The sequence below is a fragment of the Zosterops lateralis genome, assembly GCF_965231275.1.
Source record: "Zosterops lateralis genome assembly, chromosome: 26".
NCBI lineage: Eukaryota > Metazoa > Chordata > Aves > Passeriformes > Zosteropidae > Zosterops > Zosterops lateralis.
Window position 1 is genome coordinate 6,318,413 of NC_139786.1, and position 27,474 is coordinate 6,345,886.

The window sequence follows — 27,474 nt, forward strand, 5'->3', positions numbered from 1 at the left end:
CCAAACCCTATTTAAACCCCAAATCAAGATAAACTTTCTCTTCTCAACTTGATGAGTGAGTGTAGTTCTTTCTTGTCCTCTAACCACATCCTTGTCCCTTCCCCAGCTCTGCCCCACCAGCTTGGGCTGGGCCTGGCAGCTTTGGCCTTTATTTGCCCGACAGGGTTGTGCCAATATTTATTCAGGGCCCTGAGATGCCAGCAAGGGACACCAGGGACGTTTTCTCACTGCGCACTCCCAGCTCTGGGGTTTCAACCCTGTCGTTAGAGGACACAAAAAAACTACATTCACTCGTCCAGTTGAGAAGTGAGAAGAGAAAAAGGAAGTTTATTTTGATTTGGGGTTTATATGAGATTTGGAATTTGTTCAGGGACCGGGGGACGAGTGTAACACCTCTCTGACCCCAGTGGTCAGCTCACAAGTTCATCAGTTTGTCCTTCCCCCTGGAAAGGAATGTATTATTTACCAAACATTGCTCTTTGTTTTTGTTACAATTCCTGAGAAAACTCCAGTCCAAGAATGAAAACATCAGAAGGCTGAAAAGTCAGGATGACAGGGAAGGACGTGGATTGGGGCTGATTTTAGGGATTTGTGCCTTGCAGGGAAGCCCAGGCTGGGCAGGAGGGAAAAGTGTGGGTTGGGGGCTGATTGTTGTTAGACAGACACGAAAGAACCACACTCACCTGTCAGGTTGAGAAGTGAGAAGAGAAAGTTTATTTTGATTTGGGGTTTAAATAGGGTTTGGAATTTGATCAGGGATTGGAGGACGACAGTAACACCTCTCTGACCCCAGTGGTCAACTTAGAAATCCATCAGTTTGTCCTTCCCCCTGGAAAGGAATGTGTATTTACAAAATCTCACTCTTTGTTTTTGTTACAATTCATGAGAAAACTCCAGTAGAAATGTGAAGCATTAGAAAGCTGAAAAATCAGGGTGACACAACCCCCTGGAAAGCTCACTTTGTGCTCCTTGGGAAATTCAAAATTCCAGCAGGAAAAGGGTCCTGGAGCTGTGGGGATGAAGGTGGGGGTGGAATGACCCGGCTGCTTTCCCTGGAATGGTTCTCCCTTCCAGGATCTGCCCTCTGGGCTCTTCCCACCTTCCTTCAGCTCTAAAAAACCCCACCAGATCCTTCTCTTATCAAAATAAAAATTATATCCTGTCCAAACCCATCCCATATTCCATAAATTTTATTGTCCGGTCTTTGGAGAATTCATAATCTGATAGATCAGATAAAAAACCCCAAACAAAACATTGCAAAACCTTGGGAAAATGATCTTTAATTCCTTCTTTTTCTTGGTAAAGAGAGAAAAAAAGGAGCTCAAAATCATCCACATCGCATCTGAAATAGAAAAAAAATTTAAATATTCTTATAAAATAGACCCAAGAGACTGATAAGATGAATAAAATCCTTTATTATTTTATCTCTTTTTTTTTGTACCTTTCCACTTATTCCAGAGAAACTTTCTCTCCCTCTACATATTTTTTTAATAATAATAAAAAATCATTACTTCTTTCAGAACAAATCTTTTAAATCATTTCTTTTAAAACAGCTCTTTCTTTTGTACAGCTCTAGTTAAATACATTTATTATCAGTTTTCTGCCAATGAATCACCTGGAGAACATTCACAGTTTGGGGATCCACCCCAGACACTTCCATCGGTTTTTCCTGCTGGAGGATGCTGCAGATGGAGGAAGGCAATGAGGAAATGTGGATTTTTTTTAATATTGTTTGTGCTCAGACATGGCTCAAAAGGACACCCAAACCTCAATTTTACAATTCTTGAGTGTCCAGATGTGCAGCACAGCTGGAGCTCAGGTGGGAAAAACCCAAACAAAACACTAGAAAACACCCTTTCATTCCATTTTCTTTCTCCATCTTGTGTACAAGAAAAAAGGAGGAAAAAAAAAAAAAAAAAAAAAAAAAAAAAAAAAAAAAAAAAAAAAAAAAAAGCACTTATTTTATCCTGAACTTCCAAAATCCAAAGGAATTTTGTTGTTTAAATTCTCCACACGGATCTGGCTGAAAGGTGGATCCATGTGGGAATGGAGGGATGGAACAGCTCTGCCTCCAAGTGTTGTTGTTGTTGTTGCCCCAAACCCTGACCTCGCTCTGCACATTGATTTATTTCTATTTCCTTACCCGACCATCAGCTGGAGAGACTAAAAGAAAATACCAGGAATACAAATTTTCCTGAGGGCACAGCCAAAATTCCCTCATTCTGGTCGGAAAAAAAAAAAAAAAAAAAAAAAAAAAAGGTGGGGGGGAAATTCCAAGAAAAATGAGTGCAAGACAAAGCAATGACTCCCTTTTTGCCTGCCAGGAGTGGATGGGAGAATCCAGAAAATCAGGGGGGAAAAATGCTGGAAAGCCACGGAAATTCCCAGCATTTTCATGAAAATTCCGATAGGTGCCCCAAAATCCTGCCGGGGAATGAGACAGGAACTGCTCTGCTTGGGGGTTTTTATGGATGGGGCATCCAGGAAGTTTCTATCCCCCTAAACTCAACTTTAAAAGGCTGGAATATTGTCCCAGAGGTGGAAAAGAGGGATTTAACTCCAGGATTTGATCCCTGCCAGGCTCCAGCTCTGGTTTTTTCCAAGATTTGGAGATCAGAGCTCGGGGCTTTGCTGACCCCGAACTGAGCTCGGTGTGGCACCAAATATTTACATTTAAACTGGGAACCAAATATCCACAAAATCCCTGGGATAAAAGGGGTTATCTGGAATTGGGGCTGATAAATAACAGTGTCTCCTCTCAGGGGGATTGGAACCCTTGAGAATTTTCTGGAATGATCGTGGTGGCTTTGATGTAAATCTGAGGGTTCTTGGGGTGATTCTGGAGGGAAAAAATCCCAGAAAAATCTGGCCAAAATTCCTTGGAAAAACTGTAATTCTGAAGAAAGGAATGTCCAGCTCCATAAAGAAGTTTAGGAGGTTAGAAATTCCCGGGGTTTTGTGGGTTTTGGGTGTTGCCAAATGTTGGGAATTCTCTCACAAAGTCAAACCCTAAATCCCACCTCAATCTGTAGGGAAAAAGGGAAAGGCTGTGAAAGGACAAAGAGGAGCCACCAGGGCCTTTTCCTGATCCTGGGAATGCTGTCCTGGCTCTGTGGGATTCTCCCCAGCACTTTGCCTTGACCTTCACCAGGAATATCAGATCTGGTGGGAATGTGGGATGGCCCAGCTGGGCACCAGCGGCGTCTGGAGCTTTATTCCCACTCTCAGAGCGTGGGAATGGGAAAACCGAGCAGGAAAAGTGCACCAAGACAGGTCAGGGATATCCTGGATGGTGCCCGGAGGGTTCCTCCCCTGGATCCACCAGAATTCCTCACCCCAGGCGTGTCCATGTCCCGCCTGCTGAGCTGCCAATTCCTGCCGGGAACTCTGGGAAGGGCAGCCCTGATCCCAATGAAATCCCACAGTGGGACAGAGGACGGCACGGGGAGAGCCCAGCCCGGCTCCAGCTGCAGGAACCAGGGATGGGGAGCAGGAAAACACGGCCCCAAATGCGTCACCGGGGGCTGCTCCGGCTCTTCCCTCTCCGCTGGAATCAATTACGGAACAATTCGGGCTGGAAATAGCGGGAAGGGAAGGGAGCAGGGATGGGCAAACCTCAAACAATGCAGACGTCTGGAGCCTGGTCTGGGACCGAGCTCTGCGGGCACCGGGAGCTCCCGGGCGGCTCCGGGCGCCGGCAGCAGGAGGAGCCACCCCGGGGAGCTCCAGGGTCCTCCCGCCGCGCGTTTTCCAAGGACTGGGGCAGGAATGACGGGCAGCTCCGGCGGGGAGCAGCCCCACGGAGAGCCGGACCCCGGAGCACAGTGCCAGTCCCAGGTGCCAGTCCCGATCCCGGGTGCCAATCCTGATCCCAAGTGCCAGTCCCAGCACTGACCAGCTCCAAGGGGGAACACCCCTACAGAGAGCTGCACTCCAGAGCAAAGTGCCAGTCCCTATCCCAGGTCCCAGTCCCAGATCCCAGTCCCAGCTCTGACCAGTTCCAGGGGGAACAGCCCCATGGAGAGCTGGAACCTGGAGCAAAGTCCCAGTCCTAGGTGCCAGTCTCAATCCCAGGTGCCAGCCCCATCTCCAGGAGTCCCAGCCCCACCCAGGGGGAGCCGATCCTCCACGAACACCCATCCCAAGCAATCCCATGGCTCAGAGGGGCTCCGTGCCCCGCTCACACCCCCCAGGCTGTGGGGCTGGATTCGTTCCCCCAGTGTCCGGAGAGGGAAAACCCTCCCTGGAGCAACCCTGGGCCGGCAGAAAAACCTCTGTGAGCATCGATCCGAGCAGGGCCGGTCCAGCCTGGGCACGGGGATGGGTTTGGGGCTATTTCTGGTGCCCACAGCTGAGCCGTGGGAGGTTTGGCACCTTCTTCCCCTTCCCCGCGGGCACAGAACGCGCCCGGGTGGGCGTGAGCAGCGCGGGGAGGGGCTGGGAGCCGTGGGATGGGGGGAGATGTGTCCCCAGAGCCCTCCCTGGGGAGCTGTGGGGATGGGGAAGGGGATGAGGATCCGTCCGGGCCCGGGAGGGGCTCTGGAGCCGATCCCCGCTCGGCACAGCCCCACCCGCGGGACCTGCGGCCCCTCCCGGGCCCTGCTCGGGGCTCGGGACATCCCAGCGGGCTGGATTTGGGAGCGGGGACTGGCGGAAGCAACGGGAAATTCGGGGCTGCTCCATCCTCCACCCTCAGCTGGATTCGGGTACCAAGACAGGGAGGGCAAAGGGGGTTCTGCAGGCAGAGGTGGGGGAAATCCAGGGGGGCTGCCCTGGTTCCTGTGCCCCAGGTGTGCCCCAGGTGAGCTCCACGTGTGCCCCAGGTGAGCTCCAGGTGCTCCCAGCACTCCCAACTTGGGCCCCCCAAAAACCGAGGGGTGCAGGGCAACTTGTCTGAGCCAAAGGTGCATTTCCAGCAACTCCTGCCGAGAGTACCAAACCCCCACAAACCCCCACAAATCCCCCCCTGAGCCCCCCCAAACCCTCCCGGGGCAGCGCAGGGCCCGGCGGCTCCTCCCTGCAGCGCCTCTTGGTGGGGACAACACGGAGACAAGGGGGGGACAAGGCCACAGGTCCATGGAGAGCAGCTCCAGGGGGGTTGGGGACAGGTGAGCCTCGTCCCGCCGGAGCCGGAGCCGGGAATTCTGCCGAGGGTCGGGTGGGAGCCGCTCCCGGCTCAGCGCTGCCGTCTCCATGGCGACGAGGGGAACGCGAGATCTGAGTTTAAAATATACTCTGCCTCCTGTTCTTGCCTCGGGCTGGGGAAGGGAGATGGAGATGGGGGGTCAGGGGGGGTCAAGAGGTGGAGATTCCCAGCCTAGGGCATTCCTGGAGGAGCCAGCCCTGCCTCAGGACGGCCAAATGTCACCCCAAAGGTGACAATAAACCACCCCGGGGTGATTTGTGGACTGAAGAGGTAACAGGGAGCAGGTTTGGCTTTTTCCAGCACCATCCAGGAGAGCCCCTGGCTTTTCTCCAGCCCTACCTGAGTGCTGGAAGGCTGAGCCTCGGTGCCCAGGGTCCTTCTGCAGCTGGATCTCCTTCAGGGAGAAGATGGAGGCGTCTGGGCAGAGGAGACAGAGACAGAGGGGTCACTCCTGTCCCAGGGTGGCACCTCCAGGCACCTCTTCTCCTACTCTCATCCCATCCAAATTATTATTAATTATTATTATTGTTATTCCTCGCTCCCACAGCCACCAGCTCCTGCTGCAGAAGCACCTCTGAGGGAGCAAAGAGGTGCCTGGAGGCCCTTTTTGGCCCCATTTTGGAGGGTTCAGGCAGCACTTACTGTCAGGCAGGAGGTGCACACGCTCTCCCAGGCTCTTGAAGTAGGGGTGCTGTAGGGCTGCCTCGGCTGAGATCCGGCCCTTGGCTCTGTACTGCACAACGCCCCGAGACAAGCTGTCAGTGCTCATTCACACCCCACAGCTGGGCACATCTGGGCACCCCTGGGCATTTACCCTGCACATCTGGGCATTTACCCACACATCCCCCTGCACATCTGGGCACCTCTGTGCATCTACCCCACATATCTGGACACCCCTGTGCACTTACACCCCACACATCTGGGCACCCCTGGGCATTAACACTGGGCACCCCTGCATATTTACACTGCACATCTGGGCACCTCTGTGCCTTCACCCCGCACATCTGGGCACCTCTGCACATTTACCCCACACATCTGGGCACTCCTGTGCCTTTACCCTGCACATCTCGGCGCCTCTACACACTTACCCCACACATCTGGTCACCTCTGCACATTCACCCTGCACATCTGGGCACTCCTGTGCATTTACCCCAAACATCTGAGCACCTCTGCACATTTACCCTGCACATCTGGGCACCCCTGTGCATTCACCCTGCACATCTGGGCACCCCTGCCCGTGCCAGCAGTGCCACCAGCCGGGTGGGTGGATGACACTGCCCTTCTCCAGCTGCCCCTTCCCCACAGCAAAACTCCCCTTCCCACCCCCCTGGGCTGGTCCAACACTCACCAGCAGGAGATTTGTCAGCAGGTCGATGCCTTCCAAGTCCAGCCTGGGAAAGAAGGGGGAAAAAACCCAAAACTGCACAATTACTGCACCAAGGAGACTGAAATAACCCCAGTGAGGGATTAACTTCAAGATCCATGGAGAGAAAATGAGCCTGGCTCCCCTTTACAGCCCTCAAACCCCCCAAAAATGAACTGTCCCTGCTGCAGGGGGTACCTGGGGGCGTGGTTGATCAGGGGCTGGGCTCGGTACTGGGTGAAGTTGTAAGCCTTGAACTCCTCGTTGGACGTTATCCCAGGCCAGGTGTCCTCTGTGGGGGTTCCTGCCAGGGGAGAGAGGGAAAAGCTGCTGTGGGCACTCGGTGTGATGGGGAAGTTCAGAGTGGGGACTGTCACTGAGAGAGGGCACCGGTGTCACCTGTGTCACCAGTGGGCTGGCAGTGCCAGCAAGGAGCTCCTGACCTGTACACCTGGGCCAGGCTGGAGGGGGCTGCAGGCGGCTTCCGTCCATGCCAACCCACCCCTGTCCACCCTGTCCACCCCAGATGACCCCTGGCCATGCCAGCCTACCCCTGTCCACCCTGTCCACCCCAGATGACCCCTGGCCATGCCAGCCCACCCCTGTCCACCCTGTCCACCCCAGATGACCCCTGGCCATGCCAGCCCACCCCTGTCCACCCTGTCCACCCCAGATGACCCCTGGCCATGCCAGCCCACCCCTGTCCACCCTGTCCACCCCAGATGACCCCTGGCCATGCCAGCCCATCCCTGTCCACCCCAGATGACCACCCAGATGCCACCCACCCCTGTATGTGCCAGCTGACCCCTGGCCACCCTGTCCACCCCAGATGACCCCTGGTCATGTCAGCTGACCCCAGCTGACCCCTGCCCACCCCTGCCAAACCCAGCCCATGCCAGCCCACCTCTGCCCACTCGTGCTCACCCCACAGCCACGTGTGCCCACCTCTGCCCATTTCATCCCAGCCCTTCTCACCCCATGCCATCCCTTCTCACTCCTTCCCACCTCATTCCACTCCATCCCATCCCTGTTCCCACCTTCCCACTGCATCCCACCCATTTTCATTCCTGTCGATCTCATCCCACTTCATCCCACTGCATCCCATCCCTTTTCTCTCCTTCCCGCTGCATTCCCACTTCATCCCACCCTGTCCCTGATCATTCCTGTCCACTGCATCCCACCCCTTTTCCTTCCTGCCTACCTCATCCCATCCCAATCCCTGTTCACCCCATCCCATCCTCGTCCATTCCTCCCCCCCGCCCCATCCACCCCATCCCACCCTTTTTCCTTCCTGCCCATCTCATCCCACTCCATCCCATCCTTTTCCCCTCCTTCCCACCCCATCCCTGTTCATTCCTGCTCACCCCATCCCATCCCATGGATCCCATCCAAACCCAGTTCCCTCCTCCCCACCCCATCCCACCCCATCTCATCCTCGTTAATTCCTCCCTCCTGTTCATCCCATCCTTTTTCCTTCCTGCCCATCTCATCCCAGCACATCCCATTCCATTCCCCTCCTTCCCATCGCATTCTACCTCATCCCTGTTCATTCCTGTCCACTCCATCCCACCCTCTTTCCTTCCTGCCTACCCCATCCCATCCCGTGGATCCCATCCCATGGATCCCATCCCATCCTGTGGATCCCAATCCCATCCTGTGGATCCCATCCCGTGGATCCCAATCCCATCGATCCCAATCCCGTCCCATGGATGCCGTCTCGTGGATCCAAATCCTATCCCGTGGATCCAATCCTGTCCCAAAGATCCCATCCCAATCCCATCCCATCCCATCCCATCCCATGGATTCAACCCCATCTCATCCCGTGGATCTAAATCCCATCCCGTTGATCCCGTCCTGTGGATCCAAATCCCGTGAATCCCAATCCTGTCCCATGGATCCCGTCCCTTGGATCCCATCCCATCCCATGGATTCAATCCCATCCCATCCCATCCCATGGATTCCATCCCATCCCGTGGATCCCGTCCTTGGATCCCCTCCCATCCCGTCCCGCGGATCCCAATCCCGTCCCGTGGATCCCATCCTGTCCCTCCCCGATGTGTCCCAGGTCCCGTGGATCCCCATCCCGCCGCTCCCGGCGTGTCCCGGCTCCCGCGGATCCCCATCCCATCCCGCGGATCCCCATCCCGCCCCTCCTGGCGTGTCCCGGCTCCCGCGGATCCCCATCCCATCCCGCGGATCCCCATCCCATCCCGCGGATCCCCATGCCATCCCGCGGACCCCCATCCCGCCGCTCCCGGCTGTCTCGGCTCGGCGGGCGGGCAGTGCCCTCGCGTGGGGACGCGGGCTCAGCGCAGCGCTCACCCAGCAGGCGGAAGATGAGGTGCAGCTCCTCCTTCACGGTGGAGCCCGGGAACATCGGCCGGCCCGTCACCATCTCGTAGTGGATGCAGCCCACGCCCCTAAAGGGCAGGGGACACCCCGGGCTCAGGGGGGACAAACCCCCGGTGGGGGGGCTGATGGAGCCGGGAATGGGCTCCGGGACAGGGATCAGCACCCAGCCCACGGGGATGGCACCGACCCGACCCCCTGAGCCCCGGGAGATGGGGAAAACAGGGCTGGGACAGCTCTGGGGACACGGAAAATTGTGCTGGGAGAGGTATGGGGACAGGGAAACTGCACTGGGAGAGCCCTGAGGACAGGGAAAACTGAACTGGGAGAGCTCTGGGGACAGGGAAAATTGTACTGGGAGAGCTCTGGGGCATGGGAACTGCACTGAGAGAGCCTCAGGGACAGGGAAACTGCTCTGGGAGAGCCCCAGGATGAGGGAAAACAGGTCTGGGAGATCCCTGGGGATATGGAAAACAGCTCTGGCAGAGCCCCCAGGGACAGGGAAAACAGATTTGAAAACGCCCCCCAAACTTCTGGTGTCAACAGACCCTGGGGACAGGGAAAGTGCTCTGGGAGAGCCCCCAAACTCTGGTGTTAACAGCTCCATGGAAAACTCCTTTGGGGAGCCCCAAGAACAGGGAAATCAGCTCTGGGAGAGCCCCCCCACCCTCTGTCACTCCCAACAGCGCGAGGATGAGGCTGGAGATGTCCGAGCCCGCCCCGGAGAGCCCGGGCAGCCCCCGGGCAGCCCCGGCCGTGCCTCACCACATGTCGATGGGTGTGGAGTACTCGGTGGATCCCAGCAGGACGTCAGGGGGCCTGTACCAGAGCGTCACCACCTCATTGGAATAGGTTTTGGTCGGGACCGACTTGGCCCTGGCTAATCCTGGGGGAAAAAAGGGATGAACAAGGAGCTGCCCCTTTCTCCCCGGTCCTGCATCATCCCCGGGGGGTTTCACCCACCAAAATCTGCCAGCTTGAGCTCCCCTCGCTCGTTGATGAGCAGGTTCTGGGGTTTGAGGTCTCGGTGCAGGATTTTCCTGCCGTGGCAATAAGCCAGGCCACGGAGCAGCTGGAACATGAAGATCTGCAGGGAGGAGGAGGAGGAGGAGGAGGAAGGGGTTACATTTAGGACTAAAAAAAAAAATCAAGCTGCCTCGAAGGATCTCTAAGTCATGTGATGTTGTTTTACACCACAACGACACAGACTCCGAGATTCAGAAGGCTGAAAATGACTCCTTTATTTTTGGGATGTGTCTTCCTTTTATCCCATTTCACACAGACCAATTGGATTGGTGACACAAAGACAAACCTCTTCACTCCCATTGGTCAGAGCAGAGGGACAGCAAGGAGAAGTCCCTCCTGGGGAAAGGAATGATTAACAAAGTTTCAGCTACAAAACCATTTCTCCTGTTTACAGAAAATTCCTTGGGAAAAGAATTTCAGAAAACCAAAACACCTCAGGCATGAAACCAGAGTTACAGTTTTGTGGCCAGGAAAGAACCCTGGGATCTGTGTGTCACCCTGAATTTCCTTACTTTTGAGTCTTTGAATTTTTGCAGTGAAAATTCTCACACAGCTTGATGTCAACTCTATGTATTTTTAAAATTTATCTGTGTGTTTACACATTTCATCTCTGGGAGGAGAAACACGATTCACAGTGATGTTCACCAATGAAGTCAAAGGAGTGGTGACCAAATAGCCAATCTTTGACCAAAATATATATAATATAGAGTCAAAAAAATTAAGACAAAGCTTTTCCTTGCTTGACCTGCTGCTGCTGCCTCGTTCCTCGTGTGTCATGGACAGCTGTGCTGGGGTGGGGAGGTGTCACCAAAAGGGATGAACACAGTGTGCAGTGATTTTATTTCCCCCAGGAAAACACTCGGGGAGCCTCAGAAAGGGTAAAAGAAGCAGGAATTGAAGGGTGAAGGGATCTCCAGTCCCAAAAACCAGGATGAGGGATAGGGGAGGGCACCCCCCTCACCTTGACATTGTGCACACTCATCAGGTTCCCGCAGTTCTCCAGGTACTGCTTGAGGTCGTTGTCCTGCAGCGGGATGGACACGTCAGTCTGTCCTCCGCTCGTCCCCCCAAACCCCCAGAGGAGCCCCCAGACCCACCAGGTACTCGAAGACTAGGGTGAGGCAGCGCTCGGTGTGGATGATGTCATGCAGGGTGACGATGTTGGCGTGCTTGAGGTTCTTCAGCAGCGACACTGCAGGGTGGGGACAGCGGGGTTGGGGACAGCGGGATTGGGGCTGAGCACAAGCTCACACCTCATCCCAAAATCCCTCCTGGGAGCTCGGGAAAAGCCCCTCCAGGGCCTCACCTTCCCGGATGGCCGTGCAGGGAGCGCCCTCCTCGTGCTCCAGGCGGATTTCCTTCAGCGCCACCAGGTTCTCCGTCAGTTTGCTGCGGCCCTTGAACACTGTGGCATAGGTGCCCTGTGGGGTGGTGGAGAAGGTGAAATCAGGGAAAACATTATAAATATGACTGCTTAGCAAAAGATTCTGAAAATATCAAACCTATGATCGAAATAGAAATGAGTAGGAAATAGGATACCAAGACTTAGTTACTATAGAACCTAAAACAATAGCCCAGCCAGCTGAAGGAGAATCCCTTTGGATTGAACAATACCTTTCTAAGGGATCCAAAGGTCGATGCAGCAAAAGAGAAAAGTCTAAAGAGTAGCTTTTAGAGTTTAAAATGTAACACAGTGTGGTGATGTAGTAGTTCTTATAGGCTGCATGTAGATTCTGTAGGATTTTGTGTCTCGTATTGGTTGGTCACTGTAAATTAGAATATTCATCACAAAAGGAGATATAATGGATTGTAACAAGGACCTCACTCTCTCTCTCTGGCTCTCGTACCTCTCATCCTCCTGTTCTCTCTCTCCCTCTCTCTTTGGGGCTTCCCTTCAGCCCAGGCTGGTGGCTGAAGGCAAAGCTCTTTTTACCCATAACCCTTGCAATATAAAACATGTTTCTAGAATATCTCAGGTCAGCAGAGTTCCCTCTCCTTGCCATCCAAGGATGCTCCTACGCCAGGGGACAGGGGACACAGGATGTCACCCTGATCTTTTTCAGCCTTCTGATGTTTGCATTTTTTTTGTTAGTGGAATTTCTCACAGATTTTCATGTAAACAAAGGGATGGTGCTGTAAACTGCCTTTTTTTTGTTGTTGTTTATCGTTCCTCTCTTCTTGAGGAGGGACAATTGATGGACTTCTAGTTTGACCAGTGTGGTTGGAGAGGTGCCAACCTCATCCTCCAATCCGTTGTCATTGTCCAAAATCTATATAAACCCAAGTGGGAAAATAAACTTCCCTTTTTTTTGCCCTGACAACCTGACTGTGTGTGTGTCATTCTTTTCGTATCCTATAGCAACAGCAGGACATTTCCCAGGCTGGCACAGCACTGGTGTCCCCAAAACATCCCCATCTGAGGTGCCAGCACCACATCTGAACTCCACTTTTTGGTCCCAAAATTTCTGGATATTGAAGATTTTTGCCCTTTGCGCTTTGAGCTGCCCTTTGAATTTTATTTAATTCCCTCCAGGGGTGTCACAGAGTACTCACCTCTCCCAGTTTGTCTAGTTTAATGTAGGTTTCCAGTTTCCCAAAGCCGATGTCGGACTGTGAGAGGGAAAGAAAACATCACTGGGGAGGAGGGAACCTCACCCAGGGACCTCCAGGAGGGTTTCCAGGGGCACTGGGCAGTGAAAATTGGGATTTTTACTCCATTTGCTGCCCAAACCCTCTGCATATCCTGGGAAAAGGCACGTCCTGAGCAGGGGAGTGAAGGTGCTGCAGCTGCTGCACAACCCCCAGAGCCACATTCCTTATCCGTGAGGGGATCATGAATATTAATGTCCCATTGATCAGGCAGCACAGGCAGGTAAATTCCAGCTCTCCTTTCCTCCTCCCTCCTCCTGGACCGGCACCTCGGATCCCAAAATTCCTCCCGAGGCCTGGCTGTGGTGACTGGCACCTCTGAGCACACCTGGGCTCTGCACACAGAGATTTTTTGCTCCTGTTTCTGCTGCTGTGTTGCAGCAAAAGAACTGAAACGCCCCCGCTGAAGCAAAGGCTGATCCATTATTTATCCACATTTGCATTTCCACCGGCAAGAGGCTCCGGCTGGATTGCAGGAGGGTTTTCCTCTCCCGGCTCTGGGAAGGAGCCAGGCTGAGAGGGCAGCCAGGTGTGCACAAGGGAATGAAGGGATTTGGGAACGGCACAGCAGGAGCAGATGGGGAAGGGGTGCAGATCCCAAAATCCCAGAATTTAGGCTGGAAAATCCCTCTGGGATCATCAGTCCAATCCCCACCCTGAGCACTTAGTGCCACCTCCAGGTGACACCCCCAGGGATGGGCACCTCAAACCTCCTTGGGCATTTCCAAGGCCTGGCCACCCTTTCCATGAGGAAATTTCTGCTGAAATTCCAACCTGAGCCTCCCCTGGCCCAGCCTGAGGCCGTTCCCTCTCCTCCTGTCCCTGTTCCCTGGGATAAGATCCCAAATCCCCCCCGGCTGTCCCCTCCTGTCAGGGAGTTGTGCAGAGCCAGAAATTCCCCCTGAGCCTCCTTTTCTCCAGGCTGAGCCCCTTCCCAGCTCCCTCAGGACTCTCCAGACCCTTCCCCAGCTCCCTCAGGACTCTCCAGACCCTTCCCCATCTCCCTCAGGACTCTCCAGACCCTTCTCCAGCTCCCCTGGCAGGGAAGAGGTGACAAGGGACATTTCCCAGGCTGGCACAGCACTGATGTCCCCAAACCATTTGGAGGAAGGACCATTTGAGGTGACAGCACCAGCTCTGAACCCCACAAGAACTTGGTCCAAAAATTTCTGGATATTGAAGATTATTTTCCCTTCCCACTTCAAGCTGCTGGGTTTGTGCAGGCCAGGCTGGGAACAGGCAGGGGACATGAGGTGACCTCAGTGACACCCTGGGGGGAGCTGGCACAGCCTGACACGACTGCAGCTGTGACAGAGGGACACGGGGAGGGGACACCGTGCCTGGCACTGTACCCTCTGCTCGATGTCACTTACAAGGGAGGCCCGGCGGGACATCCTGCTCAGGGGCTTGGGGAACTCCAGGCTCTCCATCTGCAGCTTCTGCAGGAACTCGGGGGGCAGCCGGATGTCCATGGGCAGAGAGAGACGCTTGCTGACGTCCTGCAGGGAGGGGACAGGGACAGGGAGGTGACAGGAGCACCCTCGAGGGGCAGAGCTGTGGCAGAGAGGTGGCACTGAGGTGACAGTGACACGGGGAAGGGAAGGGGGATGGTGGCACATGGAGCCCCAGGGGATGGCAGGGCTGAGTGTGACACTGCCATGTCCCAAAGCACACACTGCCCTGCCAGCCAATGGGGAGGTGACACCCAGAGGTGCCCAAGTGCCCCCTGCGTGGTGGCACACAGGGAGTGCCACAGGCTGTGCCAGGCCCCGCAGGGGTCACCCACAGGATGGCAGGGCTCGTGTGTGACAGTGTCCCAAACCACACCCAGCCAATGGGGAGGTGACACCCAGAGGTGCCCAGGTCTTCCCCCAGCACTTGCCTCCATGTGACACCCAGGGGTGTGCCCAGGTCACCTCCATGTGGCACCCAAGGGTGCCCAGGTCACTCCCAGCACTCACCCCCATGTGACACCCAGGGGTGTCTCCCCAGCAGTGACACACAGAGGTGTCCCCAGCCCTCTCCTCCATGTGACATCCAGAGGTGTTCCCCCAGCAGTGACATCCGGGGCTGTCCCCATGTCACCCCAGCTCTCCCCTCCCTGTGACACCCGGGGTGTCTCCATGTCACCCCAGCCCTCCCCTCCCTGTGACACCCGGGGTGTTCCCATGTCACCCCAGCCCCCCCCTCCCTGTGACACCCGGGGTGTTCCCATGTCACCCCAGCCCTCCCCTCCCTGTGACACCCGGGGTGTCCCCATGTCACCCCAGCCCTCCCCTCCCTGTGACACCCGGGGTGTTCCCATGTCACCCTAGGCCTCACCTCCCTGTGACACCCCGGGTGTCCCCATGTCACCCCAGCCCTCCCCTCCCTGTGACACCCGGCATGTTCCCATGTCACCGCAGCCCTCCCCTCCCTGTGACACCCGGGGTGTCCCCATGTCACCGCAGCCCTCACCTCCATGGAGAAGCGGCGCTGGCCGTGGTTGCGGTACCGCACGGCGGCCACCGGGGACTGGCCCTGTCCCTCCGGAGGGGACACGGGGCTGCCGTCCCCTCCCGCGTCCCTGCCCAGCTGTGCCAGCTGCAGCTGCCCCTGAGCCAGGTCTGGGGACAAAAGGAGAGCACAGTGAGCTGCAGGAGCGGTGGCAGAAGGGACAAGGGGTGAGGGCAGGGCAGGGATTCTCTGGGGACATGGGGATCTCTTCTTCCATCTCTACATCCAGAGGGAATTCCTGCCTTTTTCTCCAAATTCCTGGATTCCCAAAGCACACCCTGCCAAGAGAATCTCTGACAGGGGGACCTGTCCCCAGCCAGAAACCCCAAATCCCACCCCAGTGCTCTGCCCCCTGCACGGGGTTTTGCAGGGATGAGGATTTGCCTTCTCATCTTTATTTTCCTAAATGTTTTAGGCAAAAGAGCACTTCGGGAACATTGAGGTGCCCTGGATCCCACTGTGCTGGGTCAGGAAAGCAGCAGAGAAAGAGAAAAGGAAAAAGGAAAAAGGAAAAAGGAAAAGAAAAAGGGCCCTTCCTCGAGGACTTTACACACACACAGGGACCTCACCTGCCCTGGGAATTACAACAACCACCGGCTGTTTCCCTCCCACAGGACGTGCCCATTTCTCAGAAAGAGTTTGGGATTAAAGTCACTCCTCACAAACCAAACCACCCCGGGCTGTCCTGACGCACCCTGTGCCCTCGGCCAGGCCCGGAGAGAAGCACAAGAATCCCCTGAACACCCAAAACAGCTCCTCCCTTGGGACACCAGGTGTGGAGCCTGGCCGGGCTCAAGGAGCACAAAACCAGAACAAAATGAACCCTTTGAGCTCCTCCTGCTCGCTGGGCTGAGGTTTGCACTCAAAGCTCGGTGATCAGCGGCGGGGACATTCCGGGGACATTGTGGCGCTCACAGCCACCACCCGGAGTTCAGGTCAGGGCAGGCAGGAGGATTCCCCAGGGAATTGCACAAATTCCAGGGGCTGCTCGCGAGGAGGCAGCACCGAACTGGGCTGTGCCGGGAGCCGGGATGGTGCCCTGGGCTGTGCCGGGAGCCGGGATGGTGCCCTGGGCTGTGCCGGGAGCCGGGATGGTGCCCTGGGCTGGAGGAAAGGTCCAGCAGCTGGGACCAGGCTGCCCCCCAGCAGTGACCACAGTGCTCTGTCCCTGCCCCAGCTCTGCAGCCACGCTCCGAAATCCCCAAATCCCCAAAATTCCCCGGTGCAGACATTGCCCAGAGCAAGGGGGAGCAGTGGAACTCCCCAGGGAGTTTTTGGGAGAGCTCTGGGGACAGGGAAACTGCACCGGGAGAGCTCTGGGGACAGAAAAACTGCTCTGGGAGAGCCTCAGAGACAATGAAACTGCACTGGGAGAGGTCTGGGAATATGGAAAGTGCACTGGGAGAGCCCTGGGGACAGGGAAACTGCACTAGGAGAGCCCTGGGGACAGGGAAAGTGCACTGGGAGAGGTCTGGGGACAGGGAAAGTGCACTGGGAGAGCCCTGGAGACAGGGAAACTGCATTGGGAGAGCCCTGGGGACAGGGAAAGTGCTCTGGGAGAGCCCTGGGGACAGGGAAAGTGCTCTGGGAGAGCCCCCAAACTCTGGTGTTAACAGCTCCATGGAAAACTCCTTTGGGGAGCCCCAAGAACAGGGAAATCAGCTCTGGGAGAGCCCCCCCACCCTCTGTCACTCTCAACAGCGCGAGGATGAGGCTGGAGATGTCCGAGCCCGCCCCGGAGAGCCCGGGCAGCCCCCGGGCAGCCCCGGCCGTGCCTCACCACATGTCGATGGGTGTGGAGTACTCGGTGGGGGCACCCCGGGGAGAGCCCCAGCCCTGCCCTGCCCTGTCCCCAGGGCCACAGCGACAATCCCCGCTGGGCTCCAGGGATAATCTCAGGGCTGAGGGGAGGGGAGGAAGGGGAAGGGGAAGGGGAAAGGGGAAAGGGGAAAGGGGAAAGGGAAAGGGGAAAGGGGAAGGGAAGGGGAAGGGGAAGGGGAAGGGGAAGGGGAAGGGGAAGGGGAAGGGGAAGGGGAAGGGGAAGGGGAAGGGGAAGGGGAAGGGGAAGGGGAAGGGGAAGGGGAAGGGGAAGGGGAAGGGGAAGGGGAGGGAAGCAGGGCTGGATTTTCACGGGGCGCTGAGCAGGGCCGGGGCTGGCCGCAGTTCGCGGGGCTGACGGATGAGAGGTGGCAGACAAGTGACCTGGCAAAGGCTGTGGGATTGAGCCACGGGCAGGGAGAGGAGAGATGAGGGCTCCTGGGTGCCCAATCCACACCTGAGTGGTGGGTTCAGCCCGTGCCAGGGGGCTGCAGAGGGGCTGGAACGGTTCCAGGGGGTTTGTGCACAAGGATAAAACCCCTCCTGTGCTCCCTGTCCCTTCCCCTCGCTCTGTCTTTACAGCAACAACCAGGAAACGTCCCCTGAGTTAACCACAGGTATGAAAAGAACGGGGATTCATTGGACTGCACCAAATCCTTTTCACTTCCTCGTTTCCCGAGTGAATTATACTCAAGGAAACCAAAAGGCCATTTAAGGTCGGGCTGAGTGGAGCCTGACAAATCAACCCAAAACACGAATTTTGGGTGAATTTGTGCCAGTTCCCACAGGTGAGACAAACCCAAAGCTGGATAAAAACTGCAAACCAGCAGCTCTGACTCTGCACCAGCAGATCAGAGTCAACCCCTTTGTCACTTTAGGTGTAAAATCAGAGGTGAATCGACAACCTGGACACTGCAGTGGACCAAAAAATTATGGGGAAAGAGGTAAAAATTCACAGAAGGCTCAAAGAGGAGAGGGGAGAGGGGTTTGGGCTGCCCTGGGGTGGGGATGTGCCAGCCCAGCCCTCCCTGGGCTGTCACCGGGAGATTCCTGAGCCCAAAGGGCTGGAGGTGCCCTCGGGGCTCTCAGGACCTCGCTGGGTGCTGCTGCTCAGCAAATTCATCACGATCCCAAAGGGCTGGAATTGCCCTTGGGGCTCCCAGGACCTCGCTGGGGGCTGGTGCTTGGCAGATTTTGGATCCCAAAGGGCCAGAATTGCCCTTGGGGCTCGGCAGATTCCCAATTCCAAAGGGCCAGAATTGCGCTCAGGACTCTCAGGACCTCACTGGGGGCTCAGTACTGGGCAGATTCCCAGTCCCAAAAGGCTGGAGATGCCCTCGAGGCTCTCAGGACCTCACTGGGAGCTGCTGCTTGGCAGATTTCGGATCCCAAAGGACTGGAATTGCCCTCAGGACTCCCAGGACCTCACTTGGGGCTCAGTACTGGGCAAGTTCCTGATCCCAAAGGGCTGGAATTGCCTTCAGGGCTCTCAGGACCCCGGTGTGGGCGTGCAGACCTCAGGGGAATTCATTCCACATCAATCCCAGGGAGCCCTGACAGATCGAGGCTGCTGCGCCATCAAAGAGAACGAAATCGAGGCCTTTTAATAAATCTATTTAAACCCCTCCTCTGCCAAAACAAGCTTTGATCTGCCAAGGAAAGGGGCCAGAACCCTCTGCTGCCTGTCTGACCCAGAACTCTGAATTGCTTTGCTGAGGGTGAGCTGCTCTCCCCTCCAGTTTTTCATCCTCCTTCCTCCCCCTCGTCATCATTTCTTCAGGGCCTGCTGCTCCCAAGGTCAGAGCTGGCTCTGTTTTATCTCTTTCCAGCCCAGACATTGAGTTTTGTCCAGCCTGGAGGTGTTTGGGGGCTGCTGCTGGACGCCCCCAGCTCTTATCAAAGCAAACCAACCTCTCCTCCCTCTAAGAGCAAAACAAAACAAAAAAACCAGACTCAGGTTCCACCAAGGTGACATTGCTGGTGACAGGATGTGGAAAGCTGTTTGACTTTCCAGCCTGGGCTAAAAAAAAAAAAAAAAAAAAAAAAAAAAAAAAAAAAAAAGCTGTTTTTCCCTCCTTTTATCAGCATCTGTGGGGGTGAGGTCATGAGAATTACGGGAATCACGAGAGTTATGGGATGGGGATTTCTCACCACAGATGGGGCAAGTTTGTCCCCTGTTTGTCCCCTCACAGGAGCCAGAGCAGCTCTGGAGCAGCCTGGGGGAGTGGGAGTGTCCCTTCCCCTGTCCTGGGTGGAATGCGAGGAGTTTTGGGGTCTCTTCCAACCCAAACCATTCCCTGATTTGGGGATTCTTGAGGAGAACTGGCCTCCTGCTCCCCAAGGATGGGCCCAGGCACTCACAGCCACTAAAATGGGGGATTTTGGGGCTGGGAAAGCTGTGAAGTGGGGAATTCTGAGGCTGGGAGGGAAAACAAACCCCAGGAGGAACTTTCCAGGAGGAAAGGAGGACAGAGGTGCTGATGATGCTCACAGTGCCTGAGCTGTCCCCAGGAGGGCCAGGATGGGCTTGGGGACACAGAGAGCCCAGGGACAGCCCCAGAGACCCTGACAAGGAGCACAGATAAATCCTGAAGACCTGCAGCAAAGCTGTTTGATGGGGCAGAGGCTGCCCTGGCTGCAGGCTCAGCTCCCACAGCTGCAGCAGTCACTTCTCCCCTCTGCACTTTGATTTTCCTCCTGGAAAACAGGGACCAAACCCTCAGAGAGACCCAAACTCAGCTCCAAACCCTGTGAGAGGCTGGCAGGTGAACATCCCAAACCACAGACCCACAGGTCAGACTTTGCTCCTGTTCCCTCCTTGGCCACCTCAGGATCAACCCCAAAACCCCGGGGTGGGGCTGGCAGGTCCTGCTGGCCCTTTCCACCACCCAAAGGCAAAGGAAAACCTGTGACTGGTGCCTCATTAAAGCTGAATCAGAGGGTAAATAAGAGGGAAATCACCTTTGGGGGTTGCAGGGAGGAGATAAGGGATGAGATAACGATCCCACATCCCAGAGAAAAGCCAGGCAGCAGCAGGAGCAGCGCCCAGGACGTCCTCAGCCTCATCCCATTTTATCCTGCACGGCTAATTAAGGGCTCAGCGCTAATTAGAACCCTCACAGAGGGGTGCGGGTGGGCGGGAGCCCCCCAGGGATGCTGCTGGGGTGTCTGCAGGGACACAGGAGAGTCCGGGGAGCTGCGGGAGGAGGGAGGCTCTAAATGAGGTCACAGCATCCTCGGCTGGCACGGCCGGGCCCTCCCCGCCGGGCAGAGCCGGTGCCAGGCGCTTACATCAGAGCTCAGCCCCCGCTCGCAGAGCCGGGACGGGAGCCCAGGGCTCGGCAAGGGGCCGGGCACGGCGGGATTTAGCCCGGGGTGAGCCCGGCCCAGCTCTGCCCCAGCACGGGCTGCTCCCAGCGCCTGCAGCATCCCCGGAGCCCGCCCGGAGCCCGCCCGGAGCCTGCCCCAGCCCGCCCCAGCCCGCCCCAGGGGCTGCTGTTTGCACAGGGGATGTGCCCTGCGAGGCTCAGGCCGGGATTTAACCCTCAGTGTCCCCGGGATGGTGAAAACCAACCGGGCAAAGGCTGCTCCAGCCAGCCCCGGGTGAGGAGCTGGTGCCCTGTAAAGCATCCACAGATTTTTGGGAGATGGAGAGATGGTTTCTCCTCCTTTTCCTCATTCTCCTCAGTCTTTGTTGTTCCCTGCATCTTTCCTGATCCAGATCAGATCCTGATCAAAGGATCAAAGCAGGTTATGGATGGGCTCAGTGGGGGTTTCTCAGAGCAGGAATTGCCCCGGGTGCTGCCCAGGACACAGAACCCCCCTTTGGTTTGGGGTAACACCAGCCTGGAGCCCCCAGAGGGGTCACATCCCTCTTTTGGGAAGCAGGAGGAGATCCACACTTCTCTCCACCTTAACCACAAATTCCTTTCCTTCCCATCAGCCTTTCCTGCAGGAGGATAAATCTCTCCTCGGCTTTAATGACGAGGAGTTCTCCACCCCCACGGGGAGACAATGGGGAAAACAACACAGAACGAGGGGCAGACACTCCCCACACACCCCGGGAACGGCTGGGAGGGGCTGGAGAGGTTTTCCCCCACCCCAAAAGGGTCCTGAGCAGCCCCAGTCCCTCTGCAGGGTCCCGGGGGCTCCTCACCTTCATTCCTGTGGTTGTTGAGTTGGTTGAACTGCTCGGTGAACTCTGTCAGCGACTCCTCGATGGTCTCTGTGCGCGGCACCGAGAGAGAAAACCTCCTCTTGAAGTTCTTCATCTTGTTCATCTTCCCTTTGCCAGGGATGGCAGAGCCTGCGGGGAAAGGGATGGCTCAGGGGGCTGGAACACCCCGGGATGGGGCCTGGGCCCCACGGCTGCTGCTCTGGGGGGTTGGAAATGTCTCGACCCCAATTTCCACCCCACAGCTGCTGTTTTTTGGACTTGAAAATGTCCTGACCCAAATTTCCACCCCATAGCTGCTGCTCTTTGGGGTTGGTAGCATCCCAACCCAAATTTCCACCCCACAGCTGCTGCTTTCAGGGGTTGGCAGCATCCTGATCTGAATTTCCACCCCACAGCCCCACAGCTGCTAATCTTTGGGGTTGGCGATGTCCGGACCCCAATTTCCACCCCACAGCTGCTTCTTTTTGGAGTTGAAAATGTCCCCAACCAAATTTCCAGCCCACAGCTGCTGTTTTTTGGAGTTGAAAATGTCCTAACCTGAATTTCCACCCCACAACCCCAGCTTTTTGGGGTTGGTAATGCCCTGACCAGAATTCCCAACCCACAGCTGCTTCTTTTTGGAGTTGAAAATGTCCCCAACCAAATTTCCACCCCACAGCTGCTGTGCTTTGGGGTTGGCAATGTCCTGACCAGAATTTCTGCCCCACAGCTGCTTCTTTTGGGGGTTGGTAGCATCCCAACCCAAATTTCCACTCCACAGCTGCTGCTTTCAGGGGTTGGCAGCATTCTGATCCAAATTTCCACCCCACAGCCCCAGCTCTTTGGGGCTGGCAATGTCCTGACCAGAATTTCCCCCCCAACAGAAGTCCTTGGGGACATCCCTTCTCTGTCTCAGAGCAGAGGAGGAGCCACTCTTTGCCTGGGAATTTGGGTTCCTGGTGGTTTTAAGAACTGTCTCTGGTCAGGAGGTGCCGGGAGGGGGATATTTTGGGGTTTTTTTGAGCCCAGGGCAGGGTTGTACACAGTCAGTCACAAAAACCAACACAGGCTGTGCCTTATGGCATCCCTAGAAACTCCAGAAATGCCTGGGTGGGGTAAACGCTGACTGAAAACAGAAGAAAAGCAAGAAAAAAAGACTGAACAAGGATGGAAAAGACTCAATCCCACACTTCTCACTGGAAGAGGAAGCACCTCTGCCCCGGGAGTTTGGCCTCTGCTTCGCCCCTGCAACACAAACTTCCTGAGCCAACAGCAAAGTGGGGGCAGCCCGGGCAGGGGGGACCCTGAGTCCCACCCCAGGAGATGCTCTGAGCTCCCGGCTCCATCCCAGCTCCATCCCAGGCTCCCGTGACTCCTCCTGCCGAGCGTCAGAATCGCCTTAAGGGCCGATCTGATTAAAGCAATAAAACCCTGAGAGGAGGAAAACCCCGCAGGGGCCCGGGGCCAGCGGGCTGGGGCTGAGCAGCCACGGGAGCTCACCCTGGACTTCCTTTTCCCCTTTCCTTTCCCCTTTCCTCTCCTCTTTCCTTTCCCCTTTGCTTTCCCCTTTCCTTTCCCCTTTGCTTTCCCCTTTCCTTTCCCCTTTCCTTTCCCCTTTCCTCTCCCCTTTCCTTTCCCCTTTCCTTTCCCCTTTCCTTTCCCCTTTCCTCTCCCCTTTCCTTTCCCCTTTCCTTTCCCCTTTCCTTTCCCCTTTCCTTTCCTCTTTCCTTTCCCCTTTCCTTTCCTCTTTCCTTTCCCCTTTCCTTTTCCTTTTTTTTGTTTTTTTTCCTTCCCTTCCTTTTCCCAGGATCAGGCTGGCAGCACTGCCTGGGCAGGGTTTGGGCTCCTGCCCTGCAGAATTCCAACACTCCCTGGAGTTACAGACACAAATCCCAGAATCTCAGACCGGTTTGGGTTTTGGGAACCACCTCATCCTACCCAGGACAGGACAGGGACACCTTCACTATCCCAGGCTCATCCAACCTGGCCTTGGACACTTCCAGGGATGGGACATCAGGGTCCCCAGCACCCCCAGCCACAGCTCTGCCCCTTCCAGCCCCAGGCCTGGGGAGGTTTCGCTCTGTCCCTGTCCTGTCCCCAATCCCAGGAGTGTGGGGCTGCTCCTCCCTCACCCTGAGTGTCCTCAGGACACTCCACCCTCCCCGCCAGGGGATGTTCCATGATCAGGGGATGTTCCACATCACGCTGCTCTCAGCCCCCAGCCCAATCTGTGGAGTGCAATCGCCCCTTGGTACCACACAGGCCCCAAAACTTCTCAGGGATGTGGGGTTTTGGTGATTTTTTTTTTTTCTTTTTTTTGGGGAGTGGGCGTGGGTTTTTTTTTTTTTTTTTTTTTTTTTTTTTTTTTTTTTTTTTTTTTTTTGTTTGTTTGTTTATTTTGTTTTTGGGGTTTTTTGGGGAGGGCAGGTGGGTTTTTTGGGAGGGATTTTTGTTTGGGGGGGGTTTTTTTGGTAGTTTTTTTTTTGTGGGTTTTGTTTGTTTGTTCGTTTTGTTTTGTGTTTGTTATTTTTTTAATTAGGGTTTTTTCAGGTTTTTTTGGGGTTTTGTTTTGGGGTTTTTTTCCTTTTTTCTTTTTTTTTTTCTTTGGTGGTTTTTAGTTTGTTTTTTGTTGTTGTTTTGTTGTTATTGTTGTTGTTTGGGGTTTTTGTTTGTTTGTTTTTGGGGAATTTTTTTTTTTTTGTGAGTTTTTTTTCCCCCCCACAAGGAGCGGCTCTTCCCCGCACACCCCTCACCCTCTCCCGGACTCCTGGGGCAGCTCTGCCCCTTCCCCCTGGGTGTCCCCACTCCCCCCTGCGTGTCCCCAGAGCCCCCCCAGCCCCTCCCAGCCCCATCAGCCCCACCCAAGGGTGATGTCACATCCCAGCCCGACCCCATCCTCTCGTCATCCCCGTCTCCAGGACAACGGCGACACTCGGCCCGCGGCGTTCCCGCGTCTGAAAACCTCAAAAATCCTCCCTGGGCTCCCTGCAGTGGGTAAATCCTCCTGAAAATCCCGGGGATTCACCTGAATCTCGGGAATTCCCGCTCGGATCTTTCACCTTTCCGCCAGTTCCTGAGGCTGAAGGCTCTGCCCAGCCTCGGGGGGAGGTTTGGGAGGGTTTAAACACTTCCACAGCAGCTTCAGGGGCCGGAATGTTTTCCCAGCGCTCCAGGAACGAGCTCGGACACAATAACGAGGCGGCACCGGGGGGGTCTGAAGGAGATTTAGCGATTCTGGATGGATGAAAGGAGTGAATCCTGTTCCCGGCCTGGCAGGGGCTGGAATGGGATAACCGGGACATCAAACAGGATCTTGGGAGGGCAGGAAGATCCTTTAAAGGCTCTGAGAATCCCTCACCCATAACCTTCTTTGATCCTTTGTTCAGGACCTGATCTGGATCAGGAAAGACTCGAACAACAAAGAGCTCAGGAGAACGAGGAAAATGAGGAGAAATGATCTCTCCATCTCCCTTCCCCTCCCCAAAAATCCCTGGATGGTTTACAGGGAAACACAAAACCCGCTCCACAAATCCAAATCCTTCCTAGAGGAGGCTCCAGGCTGCTAAATATAAACCTGGGAGAGGAGAGGGAACCGGGATCGGGGTGAAAATATCCCCGGGATGGCTCCAGCCCCTCCTGTTCCTGGTCCCGGGGCTCCTTTTTCCAGCCACGCTCTGCTCGGGATTTGATGGGGAGTTCAAATTTAAGCCTCGGACAGCCGGGATTTATGGGATCGTGCTTGTCCTCAGCCCTCGGCTCCTCGCCGGCAGGAATTCTCCTTTCCCGGCAGGAATTCTCCTTCCCCATCAGGAATTCTCCTTCCCCATCAGGAATTATCCTTCCCCATGAGGAATTATTCTTTCCCCGGTGGGAATTCTCCTTTTTCCTGTCAGGAATTCTCCTTCCCCATGAGGGATTATCCTTCCCCATGAGGGATTATCCTTTCCCCGGTGGGAATTCTCCTTTTCCCGGCAGGAATTCTCCTTTTCCCGGCAGGAATTCTCCTTCCCCGACAGGAATTCCTCCGTCCCAGGTCGATCAAGGTGTCCCAAAACTGGGATTTGATGCTTTCCTGGAAGCAAAGCCCCCACAACCTTCGTGCCAGGGGAGGAAATTTGGGGTTCCAGGGGGAATTTGGGGTCGGGCCGGGTCCCTCAGAGCATCCCCGGGGCTTCCAGCCACATTCCTTGAGGGAGAAATAAAATAAATCCGTTTCTACAGCTGCTCTCCCCAGGCACGCATTTCAGAGGAAGATTTCCTAGAGGCCGCCTCTTGTTTTGTTTTATTTTAGGAGTTTTTTTGGGTTTTTTTTTGCTTTCCCCCCCAGTATCCCAAAGGAAGTGGCGGCATTTATTAACTTTCCCAGAGAAAGTCAATAAATGAAAGTCACTTTTCCGAGAGAAAAGCGCCACTTTGTGAAGGAAAAGCGATGACATCACTTTCTAATTTTTTTCTCTTTTTTTGGGTTTTACAGCCTGGGAAGAACACAGCAGCGATCCCGGGGATGAAGAAGGAGCTGGATAATCCACAGCAGGCAGGAACACGAAAGGGAAGGAGCGGCTTTCACACAGCAATGAGGAATTCAGGCATCAACGGGCAATAAAATAAAATAAATAAAATAAAAAATGAAATCACCCGGTTTGGAACCAGGCCAAGGATTAAAGGCGGCAAAAGGCAAGTGATCTGAGTTTCCTGGAATAGGGGTGGAGAGTAAAGACCCCCCTAAAACACTTCAGAGAGCCCCAAAGATGAATCCCAGGGGCAGGAAAACTCATCCCGAGTGGGAGTTAAAGATCCTTTAACCGCTCCAGAAATCACCTTCAGCGCCCCTCGGGAATGGATCTCTCCCGGGTTTCTGCAGTTTTTTTCCTGCTCTGGAATTCCCGAGCCAGGGATTTTAGGCATCGGCAGAGGATGGAACCATCCTCTCCCTCCTTCCTGCAGCAGGGTTTGGAAGTAAAACTATTATTGCCTCTCAAAAATTATAAATTCTCTAGGTTTTGGTTTGTTGGTTTTTTTTTTTTTCCTTACTATTTTACCAGACGCTGCCCCCATTTCCCAGCCAAAAGGGAGGAAAAGTCTGATCCTTTTAAACCCATATATATATATATATATATAATTATTATTAATAATTTAAACCCCGGAGAGATCACAGCTTGTGTTTCCAAGGCAAACTTTGACCAGCCCCTAATTCAGCCCTCGGCGCTTTTAGGTGGCGTCGATTGGCTCCTCCAAGGCCCCGGAGAAAAGGGGATTCTGCTCCTCGGGGGGGGGGGTTTATTTACTCGGCAAACAGGGCGATCCTGCCTTTGCCTGCGCCTGGAATCCCTGCCCTGGACACAGAGCCAGGAGTTCCCAGGGATGCCTTAAGTGTCATTTCTGTGGTTTTCAGATTTTGTGCTGCCTACGGGTGGTTCTGAGCCTCCCTTAATGTAAGGGGTTTATATATAGATATAGATATATAATCTTTATATAATAAATACATAAATATAAATATATATATAATATATAAAAACCCTTAAACACACTTAATATTAAGTATTATATATTTTTATATAAATATATAATATATATAAAGATAATATATATATTTATACATAAGTATTATATATATTCTAGATATATATTCTATAATATATATTATATATATTATATGTATAGATACATAAATATATACAATATTTATATATAATATATATTTGTATTTATGTATATTATATATAAAATATATATTTATACATAAGTATTATATATTCTAGATACATATATATAATATAAATAAATATAAATATAAATATAAATATAAAACTTAATATTATATTAAGTGTGTTAGTGTCAGTGAGCTCTCTTCACAGAGCAGAGAGACAGAACAAATCCTTTTCCTGCTGAAGACCTAGGATAACAGTTACAAATTTTCAGGCCCAAAAGCACAAACCAGGGTGGCTGAAGAGAGAAAACAAGAAGGATGGGATTTCATCACCTGGGGCTGTATTTGGACAATTAAACCCAATATGCAAATGGACCAAACTTATAAAAGTGTGAGACTTTGTGACCATTTATCCATTTTTGTGCCCATTTTGGGTCCATTTTGTGCCCATTTTGGATCCATTTTGTGCCCATTTGGGTCCATTTTGGGTCCATTTTGGCCCCACCTTGGGTGTAGCCCTGGCCAAGCTCTTGTCCTACCCAATAAAAATCCACATCATTCTCAGCTCTGTCCACTCTCTGTCCCAGGTCTCTCCCCGAGGCACCAGCACAGCCCCAGGGCCGGGCAGGTCCCCCTGAGGTTTGAGCTCCAGCTCTGAGGAGGAGCAGGGAAAATCTGCCTGGGATGGGGCAGATCCCAACCCCTCCCTGCTGCACAGTCCTGGGAGCTCGGCACTCCCCAGATTCCTCCTTCAGTCGGGATTTCCTCTGCAGGACTCCCCTGAGGTCCCAGAAATGTGTGGGAGGGGATGGGGGACGATTCTG

General features: G+C 54.5%; 1 protein-coding gene across 1 annotated transcript in view; it reads right to left on the reverse strand.

The window, feature by feature from the left end:
* Positions 1–1,906: 1,906 nt before the first annotated feature.
* The window catches only part of CDK18 (cyclin dependent kinase 18), a 41,506-nt gene continuing 15,938 nt past the window's right edge, over positions 1,907–27,474 (reverse strand). Inside the window, exons 2-16 of the mRNA XM_083878260.1 lie at positions 21,004–21,153; positions 14,991–15,139; positions 13,907–14,032; positions 12,438–12,494; positions 11,191–11,305; positions 10,982–11,076; positions 10,846–10,908; positions 9,822–9,945; positions 9,624–9,744; positions 8,832–8,929; positions 6,708–6,813; positions 6,495–6,537; positions 5,789–5,879; positions 5,486–5,563; positions 1,907–5,258 (exon numbers count right to left, since the gene is read on the reverse strand). Of these exons, the coding sequence (XP_083734386.1) occupies positions 5,224–5,258; positions 5,486–5,563; positions 5,789–5,879; positions 6,495–6,537; positions 6,708–6,813; positions 8,832–8,929; positions 9,624–9,744; positions 9,822–9,945; positions 10,846–10,908; positions 10,982–11,076; positions 11,191–11,305; positions 12,438–12,494; positions 13,907–14,032; positions 14,991–15,139; positions 21,004–21,127 (1,425 nt within the window). The 5' untranslated portion in view covers positions 21,128–21,153 and the 3' untranslated portion in view covers positions 1,907–5,223. The remainder of the gene's footprint in view (positions 5,259–5,485; positions 5,564–5,788; positions 5,880–6,494; positions 6,538–6,707; positions 6,814–8,831; positions 8,930–9,623; positions 9,745–9,821; positions 9,946–10,845; positions 10,909–10,981; positions 11,077–11,190; positions 11,306–12,437; positions 12,495–13,906; positions 14,033–14,990; positions 15,140–21,003; positions 21,154–27,474) is intronic.